Source organism: Myxine glutinosa, chromosome 6 (genome assembly GCF_964187855.1).
Source record: "Myxine glutinosa chromosome 6, kmMyxGlut1.1, whole genome shotgun sequence".
Taxonomy (NCBI): domain Eukaryota; kingdom Metazoa; phylum Chordata; class Myxini; order Myxiniformes; family Myxinidae; genus Myxine; species Myxine glutinosa.
In genome coordinates, this window is record NC_136266.1 from 145,416,620 (window position 1) to 145,429,059 (window position 12,440).

Sequence of the window (12,440 nt, forward strand, 5' to 3'; positions counted from 1 at the left end):
TGGTTAAGTGTGTGACAGGTCAGGTGTGCGAAAAAAGAGGTGTGCGAGAATGTCCGACCATGGGGTGTGTGAGGAAAAAGTGCACGCCGAGGAGTGAGTGTGCCGTCAGGAGTGAGCCGGTCGAAGCGCGTGTGCGAGGGGGTACATGGAAGCGCGGTGTGGTGAGTGTTACGGAGGAAGTAACGAGAGAGTGTACACCTGTGGTGAGTGTTACGGAGGAAGTAACGAGAGAGTGTACACCTGTGGTGAGTGTTACAGAGGATGTAACGAGAAAGTGTACGTCTGTGGTGAGTGTTACGGAGGAAGTAACGAGAGAGTGTACACCTGTGGTGAGTGTTACGGAGGAAGTAACGAGAGAGTGTACACCTGTGGTGAGTGTTACGGAGGAAGTAACGAGAGAGTGTACACCTGTGGTGAGTGTTACGGAGGAAGTAACGAGAGAGTGTACACCTGTGGTGAGTGTTACAGAGGATGTAACGAGAAAGTGTACGTCTGTGGTGAGTGTTACGGAGGAAGTAACGAGAGAGTGTACACCTGTGGTGAGTGTTACGGAGGAAGTAACGAGAGAGTGTACACCTGTGGTGAGTGTTACAGAGGATGTAACGAGAAAGTGTACGTCTGTGGTGAGTGTTACGGAGGAAGTAACGAGAGAGTGTACACCTGTGGTGAGTGTTACAGAGGGTGTAACGGGAGAGTGTGCGCAAGAGGTGTGGTGTGTAACAGAGAGAGCGTTGGTGGAATGTACGGACGGCGTTGGAACGCCAGGTTTTGTGAGGGTGAAAGGGGTAGCGTATGCTTGTAAGCATGCAAGTGAAGCATCGATGGTAACCGGTTTAGTGGTTAGAGCGACGGATAGCCGATGCGAGCACTCGGTGCGAGGGGTGCTTGGTTGGGTGCGAGGCCCGGCGTCGATCGAAGCTGCGTCGTTTCGCTTCGAAGCGTCGTTGCCGATTCGGGCTTGGCCCCGCCCCGCACGGTCGAGTCCGGGCTTTGTCGGGCGAGGCGACCGGTCCGGTTCGAGGGCGAGTGGGAGGAAGCGGAACGGTGCCCCCTCGTGGGGACGGGGTTCCGACCAGGGGAGATGGAGCCATCGGGCCCGGGACCGCAAGGTGCCGCGCCGAGATGGTGCGTGGAATCTCGGTCCAACCAAACCACCTCCCTTGAACCGAAAGCCGGACGGATTCAACCTGCAGGCAACCAAACCACCCGAATTCATTGCTCGGCTTTACGAAGCCGAGTTTAATGATGTCATGACGCACCGAGGCTAGGATATAGCGGACTGTGATGATGGTGATCGTGATAGTGATAGTGTTTTGGACCCAAAATTAGAGAAAAACAAAATTTGATGATTGGCAAAGGATTGGCAGTAATGATTGGCAGATGATGAGTAGTGATTGGCAAATTTTTGATTTGTTGAGATTTGATGTGCAAAATTGGTAGTGAGCGATGGGCCCGGTGGGTAAGGCTGGCATCCCTGCCACCCTTCCCAGGTGGGGGCAAAGGAGCAATAGTTTATGGGGTGGCTATGACAACCGAGCCAGGGAGGGCTTGGATAATTGTAGGGATCTAGCGAAGATGACATTAGGTAACGTTAAGTTTAGTTAGTGACTGATACCTGTAGTGGGGACGCAGGTAGATTAGTGTGGATGATAATGACGAGGGAGCGCAATAGTTTAAAGGGACGACTGGGAAGCGCAAGTTTCAGAGGGGAGTAGTTAGCTGAGATGATGCCGTGCGTGTGAGGATTGAACAGGTGAGAATGGAACAGGTGTGATTGCACAGGTGTGCAACTGAACAGGTGTGTGGAGCAGTGTATGAGTGAGTGATGGTGATGTGTGTTGCGTGGACCAACTGGTCCAGAAAGAGGAGGAGGGTGCAGGTGGCACCAGGTGAGATTGCACAGGTGTGCAACGACAGGTGAATGGAGGACAGGTGTATGGAATAAATGGTATGGAGTATTGAAATGGATGGTCGTGGAGTGGGTATGGTGGAAATTGTGGAGTGGAGTGGATGGTGCGAAGGAGTGAATGGGGGAAGAGTGGACCCCCATCACGGATACCCGGGGAGGGTAGTTTAAGTGTTAGGTAGAGGGTATAGGTAAATTGTGGTTGGATATTGGCATCTGTGGTGCGAGGTGAAAGAATGGTATTTGGATGGGTGCATTAGTGTTGTGGAAATGGCTGGGCGTGTAGCCTGTTAGTGTGTGTAGTTGGTTTGGGCACTCCACCACTGTAAGGATGTCGGCCAGGTGAGGCCGCAGGTGGGCTCTGGGAGCCGGTAGTAGTTGTTGTGGATGGGGCCCGAGGATCCGGAGGACGGACCCGGGTAGCCCAGTGCCAGAGGGCACCATGGGGTGACAGAGCCAGGAGAGGGGCTGCCCCCAGTTAGATAGGTTAGGGTGAGGAGCTAGGTAAGCTCGGGTGGCAACTACAGTGGTGGAGGTGTGCAGGTGGGTGGACCTGTTGGGAGAGCTACACGTCGCGGCCCAGAAATTGTGCGAGGGCACCGGGAGATGAATCGGGGGAGTGAGACCCCAAATTGAGAAGCACCACAGTTTGGTCAATGGGGATTGGTTGTTAGAACCCATAGTGTAAGTGGCCAATGGATTGGCAGGGGAAAGACCCCGGGTAGTGTAAAGTGTGTTAAAGTCATTTAGAAAGTAGTTAGGATGAAGTCTCCTCGCACCATCTGCATCCACTCACCTGAGGTGACAGGTACTCCACACCATGCCATAGTTTAATTATTTTTATGATGCAAATGTTTGGATTGTGAGACGCATCATGACGTGGGTGTGACATTGTGCTTTGATGTTCCATCTCTGCCTCCTTATGAGGATTGATGATGACTTGATGATGGCAAATTTTGAAGTAGAGGGATTGTGGAGACGAATTTGATATAGGGGAAATATGGGGAAGACGTGACAGTAGTGACGAATTGGTAATGTGTAGGTTTTGTACATATGGGGTAAGGGCAAGGGTGGGCTAGGTAACAGGGGGGTGACGTACGGTAGGGACGAGCTTTCTCACTGCGCCCTCCGTACGCATTTCGCCTTGCATTGCCTTTTTGATGTGTACCCTTGAGACCTTACCCCTCGCTCATTTGTCTTGTCCCCCTTTTGTCTCCCACATGACCTGTGCGCCGTTGGGCGCCGAGGGGAGCGTGCGTGGGTCGGCCATTGTGCGCCCGAAATTCCCAGAACCAGCTGTCTGCATCGATGCACCACATTATGGACCACATGTCAGTGGCCGAGCACCACTTATGGACCCCATGGGTTGGGGCATGGCCCCTCTGCTGGAACCAGCCATGAGGGCCCGAAATCTTGCTGGCGGACCTTGGCCACAGGGCACCAATGCCCCACAGGTGAACCATACACATAGTCGGCCTGGTGGGCCATAAATAAATAAAAAGGACACATTGGGTGCAAGTTTTATTGAAAATAGGCCGCCAGTAAGCAAAGCAAATGAAAATGACAACAACTGGAAGAAATAATGATAACCAGCAGAGGGAGCCGAAGAGCAAGAGACACCTGCAGGGTTGGGTTTGTTGGTTTTATTTTATTCATTGAACAATGGGGACTGCACCGATTGGTGCTTGGGAGTGTATTGGTGCGTTTTTGGGTGCTTTAATGGTGCATTGATGCAGAGCAGACTGTCCTCCCCCCAGAAAGAACAATTACAGGTCCTGGGTTAGTTTTGTAAATAAAATTAGCGTCAGTGTAAATAATGCTCCCCACCGTCAGTGTATAGTTTGAAGACCATTCCGCAATTCGGTTAACTGTGGGCGTAAGTCTGTTAGGCAGGGTGCAATGGAGCAGCGGGACACATTTATTATGTTTTAAAACTGTCGCACTCAGGGTCAGGTTAAAAGTAGAGGGAACTACACCTACATGCCACACTAAGGTAAAAGTAATAGGCCCGGGACGTGCCTAAGGGGAGGAGGGTGCAGTGTTGTGAATATGAGAATGTTTTTTTTATTTTGTTGTGGTGGTAAAATGTTGTAAAAGGTTGTTGTAAAAGGTTGTCGTAAAATGTCACCCCTCCTCCCTCCGTTGTGGTTGTATAAAGGTCAAAGGGCGTTCCCGTAGTTAGTCCATAAAAACATACATGCAGGACACGATATATCTTTTCTTTTGACAGTTATATCTTATTCTGTGTTTTAGGATAAGGCTGTGTCTCCCATTAATTGAAGTACTCCATTGCACCAGTGAAAGAGAATAGATCCCCCTTTCATTCCCATCCCCAAAAATCCCCATTTCCTTCACACCCCCCTTTCGTGATTGCCGACCCTCGATTGCCATATTACATCCCCTCTCGTCATTGCTGAGCCCTCGATTCCCAATCACCTCCCCTCCAATAACCGCCATTGACCACGAGGCTCGAGTCAGGGAAGAAAGGCGTGTCTCCACCTCGTCAGAGGAGGGGAGGGGCGCGCCCGCCCGTCGTCGTCCGGGGCGGAGCCCGAGGGTCGTGCGACCAGCCAGGGCCGAGGTGAGCGCCCCGATGGGCGTGTCCAAAGCGCCGGGGGCGTGATCGCTGGGGGCGCTATAAAAGGGCGCAACCGGAAGTGGAAAGAAGAAGAAGAAAGAGAGATGCACTCTGGGTTGGAAAAAGAAGGGTTGTGAAGAGAGGAGGAGTTGGTTGCAAGGAGTTGGTCACAGTCGGTTGCCAGAGAGAGGAGTCGGTGGTGAGGAGTGAGAGAAGCAAGAAAGAGTTGAGGGTTGAGGGTTGAGGGACCAGACCAGTGAGACAAGTCCTGGGAACGCAGCGGACGGAGGCCGCCGCAGCCGCGCCACCCCACCGCCAAAGGGGGCCTGAACGGCGGTTCGGAGCAGGGCCGAAACGGAACGGCGGCTGCTGAACGCGCCGGTTGTGCTGCAAGACCCCCCCTTGGACCTTTCCTCTCCCGCCAGCCATCCACCTTCTGCCATCCCTGGCATTCCCCGTGTGAGTCGTCTTTGTTTGTTCTGTCCTGGGTAATAAGTTAAGTCTGTAGATAAGCTAAATTTGCACTGTGTCACCTGCGTCTTGTACTTGTAAATAAACTGAATTGCTTTTTGTTGCTTGTGTGTAAATAGTAGAAATAAATTCAGTGGTAATATTTCAAACCTTTTTTTTGTCTCCGTTTTCCTCTTGCATTGCGTCGCTTTTGTCTTTTCCCTCATTGAGCAGCTAGGGTGCGATACAACCAACGTTCGGGTGGAATCGGGTGAGTTTTGTTAGGTCGCGGTTTTAAACCACCGCTCGGTCTATAACATCCTAACCGCGATCTATAACAATATATTATAACAATATATATAATATATATAATATAAATATAATATATTTTATAATATATTATTTTATATAATATATATTTATATTTATATATTTATATTTATATTTATATATATTTATATATATTTATATATTTTTATATATATATATTTCTGACTTTATTATTTTTATTATTATTCTGACATATTTCTTTTCCATATTTCTGACTTTATCACTTGGAAATCTATACATCTTATATTTCCCAGATTGGTTTGAACAACCAAAAGCAGAACAACCAGTCATTTTGTTTGGCAATAAACAACATTCCCGTACCAAGCTGACGTTCACGCACGGTGAAGTTAGACACAAAATGGCGCCACGAAATCACGTGACCAGAAATCTCGGGTTAGCGCATGGCGCAACTCTCTTTATACAGGAACTCTAGATTTAGCGTCATCGAAAACCTCTCTAACGACCCCGAGATCGATAAAATCTCTCAGTTGTTAGGGGAGAAAGTCGCATGGTCAGTCCCGGGGGTCACTGGAAACAAAACACCCCTTAAAAGGGGGTCCAGGGGTCGGAAAATTTGAACCCCATTATTTTCGAATAAATTGACCTAAAATCAATCCAACAAAGCAAAAAAATCAATTTTAGCACGCAAATCGCACGGGAGCTGTTTTTCGTGACACCTCATACCACACTATAAGATTTTAAGCCAGCCACCTTAACCGTTATGTCCAAACCAGGCATAACTAGCAGGAATATCCAGCGTTGCAGGGGGGGGGGGGGGGGAGGGAGGGGGAGTGAAGTGGGGGGAGGAGGCAGGAGAGGGAGGGGTGAGGAAAGGAGTGGGGGGAGTGAAAGGGGGAGGGGAGGGGGAGGTGAGGGGAGAGGGAGGGGAAAGTTAGGCTACATATACATATTTTGGGTGGGGTTTGACAGGACCCTCCGTTTTGGGGAAGGGGGGAAGGGAAGGAGGAAAATTTAACTGTGCAAAGAGTGCTTCATAACCTCAATGTTGCACAAGTAAAAAAGTAAATTGTAATACCCTCTGCCACCAACACCAGGTGGCGATATTTACACATTTACATAGAGAATTTACACCCCTCACATGGTCCCCCACACCCCCCACCCCCATGAGGCCATGGCCACGTAGCCTATGTTACCCTCCCTCCCCCGCCCTCCCCCAGACAAAGTTGTATTTGTATCCCGAGTAAAGTATAAAAGTGTTTATAGCTGGAGTACCCAGCGTTGCTCAAGTGAAAAATAAACTAACATATTTGAAATGAGGGCAAATATAATGAAAAAGCAATTACATCCAAATCAGAATCCATCACAAATGTCAAATCATCATTTTACCTTTTCGTTGAATATTTGCTGGTGAATGTGCCGTTCATTACGTTTCTGAGTTAAGTATGATGAAGTTCAGGAAGAATAAGAAGCCTTACCACAAACTTCGACCGCTTCCGGAATTGTTTGATTATTTGTGTTCAAATGTCTGGTGATTGTTTTGTATTGATTTATGCGAATGTGTGCTTGTATATAACTGTCATTAATCAAAAAGGCTCAGGCACTAATAGAACGATTTCTTTTTTTTAAAAATCCAAAAAAAACCTAACTTTTTTGCCTAAAACACTCCCAGGCACTCACTGATGAACCTCTGAAAGTTTGACGAAGATCCATTCAGCCATCTCTGAGAAACATGGTGATACACAGACAGACACACACAGACAGACCAACGGCTCTCTTATATAGCAGACAAACAGACAGATAAGCAGGGGTGAATACATAATCTCCGTCTACGTTCGGTGGTGGATGTAATTAATACATGTGAATATGCGGTGCAAAAATACATGCAATGAACCAAGTTTTTGGTTCCTATAAAGGAAGTTCAGAAGTTCATCATTTCTTTTCATAATCCTTAAACTAACCGTTTTAAAGTTCGTCATTAGGAGAGACATTGTAGTGGCCAATTGCTCAAGAGGGGGGAAAAGAAAAGAAAAACAAAAGGGGATATCAACGTGAAAAATGGGAAACAATTTGGTGTTTTTATCTGACATATCCACATACATATGCACGCAAGATAAGAAAGTCACTTAGGGTTATGGAAATTACTTGCTGAATCAGAACTCACCTGGAGTATATTTTTGGCGACATCACAGTTAATTGAGCCCTTCTCATGCAATTGCACAAGACAGCGAACCAGTAGTTTTGGGAAGTTCATGGCTAGGTAATGGCCAAGATTGGTATGACAGCCCAGCAGCCTTGGTTCCTCCAAAATTCCTTGAATGATTTGTTCCTGCGAAGAAGTGATTGCAGAGAATTATGCTGTTAATATTGGTGGCTAGAATAAAAATCAGTCACTGCATTAAGCAGTATGTCCATATGCAAGTTTGCCCCATATCCACAAAGTGCCATTCACATCTCAAACCACGTGACAAAGCACGAACCAGGTGAAACTCCCACAAACTAGCAGTAGAGGACGCTAAAAGTATATGCCTTGTGGTCAATCCCACGTACTGTTGTCATGATGTCAATCCCAAACCATCATTACATCCATATAAAATTATTTTTTAATGGCTTTGATGGTATAATTTGTGAAGGGTTAAGAGAGCAGCAGATTTTTTCTGGGAAATTCCTCTTAGATATAAATAAATTATTTTTCCGGAAATCACCCCAAAACAAGCCATAATGCCACTCGAGGTAAGAGGCCAGAAGAAAGAGTACAAAGGATGTGCATATGCTGTTTATTATGACTTGTTTTAACATAAACAGATCTGTTATCTTGACCGATGTTGAAAAACATGGATAACATACACATGGACTATTTTGGTCAATGGTAAAACCTGGACTATCCTGGAGTGTAGAAGTTGATGAAACATCCATGTGTTGTGACAGATAGCATATCTTATAGCTGCATACTGGTGCTATTTTTATTATTCCAACCCTTTTTGACAGTTTTGGGTGAAAAAAGGAACAAAATAAATAAATAAAAACAAAAATAGATATCTGCAATTCAAAAGCAAAGCCTCCCTCGGCCTACCCTTGGTGAAAGCCCGCGATTTACCCTTGGCCTACGATCCAATGATGACATATTTTGTTCGGACCGCCATATGACCTTAACCATCAACATGCAAGGATCGAGTGCATATTAATAAAATGTGTCCCCATCTACAATCTATCCATAAAACTTAAAACATGAAAATCGCAGGAAAATTATTCAAGTTATGATCAAAGAGGTGTGTTTAATTAATTACGTCACAATCCGAAAAAAGTAGGTCAAGGACATGGATCAAATTCAGGCAAGTCCACTATTATAATGCGAGAACATATTGGAAGGCCAAACAGTTTTTGAGACACCGCATTGGCAAAATTGAATTATGCAAAAAACGCAATATTTTTTGTGGACCGACATTTGACCTTTGACCTGTAACCCGGAGGTGTATGATGTAAATCAAGTGTAAATGCACCTTATTCTAGACTATCTAAAGAGAGGGCAATTTCATTCTGATCGGACAAGTCTTCATCGAGTTTTGGTGAAAAGGAGTATAAAGGAGTAAATATCTATTACTGGGTCATGACCTTAAAGCGGAAGGCTTAAAAAAAACAATATTTTATGAACAGGAGCCAAAAAAAATAGTGTCATTTTATGATCAGGGAATAAAACTGTTTTTTTTGGTTTTGTAATGAATGTGAATTATGTTAATGATAAAATAAGTTCACTTAGTTTCTCTCTCTAGCAGGGATAAATGGTTAGTTGTGCTATTACTTTTGCACAGATGAAAATTGCAAGTTGTGTCTCTACCTTCAAGGGAAGGGGTGGGGGGGTTATATTGTGCCCATGACCTGACCGTGGGGACCCCGAGCACATAGGAAAAATTTGGTGAAGATCGGCCAAGCCATTCTTTACTCTGTAAGGTGTACACGTCCATCTATAAATATCCATATCTCATATAATCCATATATATCCATACACACATATATATATATGTATATATATATATGTATATGTATGTATATATATATATATATATATATATATATATATATATATATATATATATATATATATATATATATATATATATATATCCGCACCACGGCTTCACCTGGAAAGAGATTGGTAATGCCATTTGATTTTTCTTTGCCATAATTTTTCACGTGAGAGATTTCTGATGGGTAATTGATGCAAGTCCGGGAGGAGGAGGATTTGGCATCATCACTGTGTAGCATAAGACCTTATCTAGCAGGACCCGCAAACATGGGACCTGTCATTGGATCCGCAAGGCTAACCCCCGCTCTAGAAGGGAAAATGGCCTTAAAATGCCTGTTGTTGTACTGTGGAGCCACAATCAATGTGCTGATGTAGTAACCCCTGCAGGTTAGGCTCCCAGTCGAAACACACCGTGTGGTATTTAACGTCCACCTGCTAATTCTACAGCAGTCGGAACACGCGCGGTACTTGGATCACTGATCCAAGAGATGATCCACTATGTGATGCAATGCCCTGCCTTGAAGCACCAATCCGGCAGTTTATAGTCGGGTCAGAAATCAAATCCAGCCCAGGTTGGTCAAAGGTCAAAAGGTATGTCAGTAAATGAAAGCTTGATCTCTGATCATCAATTTGGTTTCAGACCAGGTCACTCTACTCTGGACATGCTGCTTCTGCTGTCTCAACAATGGATGGAGGTCCGCAATGCCAAACAGGAAATTAGAGCTGTCTCCCTTGACATATCACGTGCCTTCGATACGGTCTGGCACCCTACTCTGCTCACCAAACTCTCCTCCTTTGGTATCCATGGAAATCTCCACGCATGGCTGGAGGACTTCCTCTCTAGTCGTAGTCAACGTGCGGCCCTGAATGGGTTTCTCTCATCTCCTCTTCCTGTTCAGGCTGGAGTTCCCCAAAGCAGTGTTCTGGGCCCTGTGCTTTTTCTGGTCTTCATCAATGATCTCTCTGACTCTCTTGAAAATCCTCTCTATCTCTTTGCTGATGACTCCACTCTCTGCCGCTCCATTCCTCATCCCTCAGATCGGCAGTCTGCAGCCTCCTCACTCTCTGCAGACCTGGACAAAATCACAGACTGGGCAAACAAGTGGAACATGTCTTTCAATCCTGACAAATCTCACACTCTTACGATGTCTCTCCGAAAAGACCGACTGGACAACCCTCCCATCCACCTTCTGAATAATCCTCTCCAAGAAGTTCTGTCACTCAAGCTTTTGGGTCTCACTATTTGCCATGATCTTTCCTGGGAAAACCACATTTCAAATCTGGCCTCCAAAGCCAGTCGCCGACTGGGCATCGTCCGTCGTGCGAAGTCCTTCCTTGGCACACCTGAGCGCCTCACCACATACAAGGCTTTCATCCACAGCTCAATGGAGTACTGCTCTCCCCTCTGGGCTGGTGCTCCTGCCTCACACTTAGCTCGGCTTCACGCTGTTGAAACCAAAGCGTTCAGAATCATTGGAATCTCCCGCGATGACGCTATCTCCGAGGGCCTTTCACTTAATCACCGCAGGCAGGTTGGTGGTCTTTCCGTCTTCTACCGACTCCTCTCCGGCCTTGCTCCCTCAGCTCTCTCTGGGCTCTGTCCCCCAAATATTCCTGCAGGTCGCACAAGATCTGCCTGCAACCCTCTCATGGTTAAACTGCCAAAATCTCGACTCTCTGCTCACCTTCACTCCTTCATTCCTCTTTTCTCCCGCCTCTGGAACAAACTCCCTCACTCTCTTCAATCCCACTCCACCCTCCAGGTCTTTAAAACGGCTGTTCACCACCATCTCTTATCTTCCCCAATCCAAAACCTTGATCTTTTCTACCCCCACTAATTTCACCCCAAATCCACTTTTTTGACGTGACTTTTGACTTCTTTCCTGGGAGTCCTTGGTGTCGTTGCGTTTTATACCTATCCTGCCTCCCCCCAGACCCTCTCCCTCCAAAAACATCTCCCGATGTCCCTGCTCTCAAATGTTGTGTTTGTGTGCTTCCTCCCTTTCTCTCCCCATCTTGTCGACCGCTCCCCTTTTTATATACTTTGTTTGCTTGTTTGTTTGATTTGTTTGTTTGATAAATGTTAGCTCTTTCACGAGCCTCGACTCTGTAAACAAAAAAAAAAACAAAAAAAGGTGCGCTGCCTCTGTACCATGTTGTGGGGACACAGAGTAATGGAATCTTGTACAAGAAAAGAAACAAAACAACATAAAAGCAACATATTTGGGAATATCCATTTTCGATGGTAGATCAATGGCAAGTAATACAACATTTCACCCACAATTCCTTGCTTCATATATTTCAAGCTTTCTTTATGCTTAAATGGAACGAATTACTCTTTGGTGCTGCACTTTAGAAATCACGTTACTCAACTCCATGAAGGAGAACTCACATAGGAAGTTTACTACGACTACTTATTTCATGGTTCTAATCATTCCCACCTTGTTGTGGGGTCGGCCGGGGAAGGTTTTTGGCCCAAGCCCTTCACGAAACGGATGGTCAGGCCTGACATTCTACTGAAATTTGTAATCAGTTCAGGGTACAGGCGGTAATGGCCTGCAACAACCAGTGCCGGTCGACTGGTCCTGAATGCAAAACACCAGGGTGGCAGTTTATATCTGAGATGAGATTCAAAGCCAGGCTAGACAACTCAAATGAGTGCCTTTTCCTAAAGCTATCCTGCCAGCCCGAAACTCTACATAGGAAGTGCAAAGTAAGATCTCAAGATTGGGAGGTAGGAGGGATAGAGAAGGAGGTGAGGGAAAGAGGATAGAGAGTGAAGGAAGAGAGGAAGGGAGGAGGGAAAGGGGAGGAGGGATAGGGAAGGAGGAGGGAGAGGGGAGGGAAGCAGGAGGGAGGAAAGGGGAGAGGGGAGGAGAGGAGGGAGAGGGAAGGGAGGAAGGAGATGGGAGAGAGAGGGGAGGTAGAGGGGAGAAAGGAGGGAGAGGGGAGGAAGGAGGGCAAGGGGAGGAATGAGGGCGAGGGGAGGAAGGAGGGTGAGGGGAGGGAGGAGGGCGAGGGGAGGAAGGAGGGCGAGGGGAGGAAGGAGGATGAGGAGAGGGAGGAGGGTGAGAAGAGGGAGGAGGGTGAGGGGAGGGAGGAAGGTGAGGGGAGGGAGGAAAGGGGAGAGGGGAGGAGAGGAGGTAGGAAGGAGGGAAAGGGGAGGGAGGAAGGAGGGAGAGTGGATGGAGGAA

The 12,440-nt window shown here is 46.7% G+C and overlaps 1 protein-coding gene across 1 annotated transcript in view; it reads right to left on the reverse strand.

Annotated features, from left to right (window-relative positions):
* HPS3 (HPS3 biogenesis of lysosomal organelles complex 2 subunit 1) overlaps window positions 1-12,440 on the reverse strand; it is a 125,621-nt gene that overhangs the window by 47,365 nt on the left and 65,816 nt on the right. Inside the window, exon 14 of the mRNA XM_068121263.2 lies at window positions 7,387-7,551. Within this exon, the coding sequence (XP_067977364.2) occupies window positions 7,387-7,551 (165 nt within the window). The remainder of the gene's footprint in view (window positions 1-7,386; window positions 7,552-12,440) is intronic.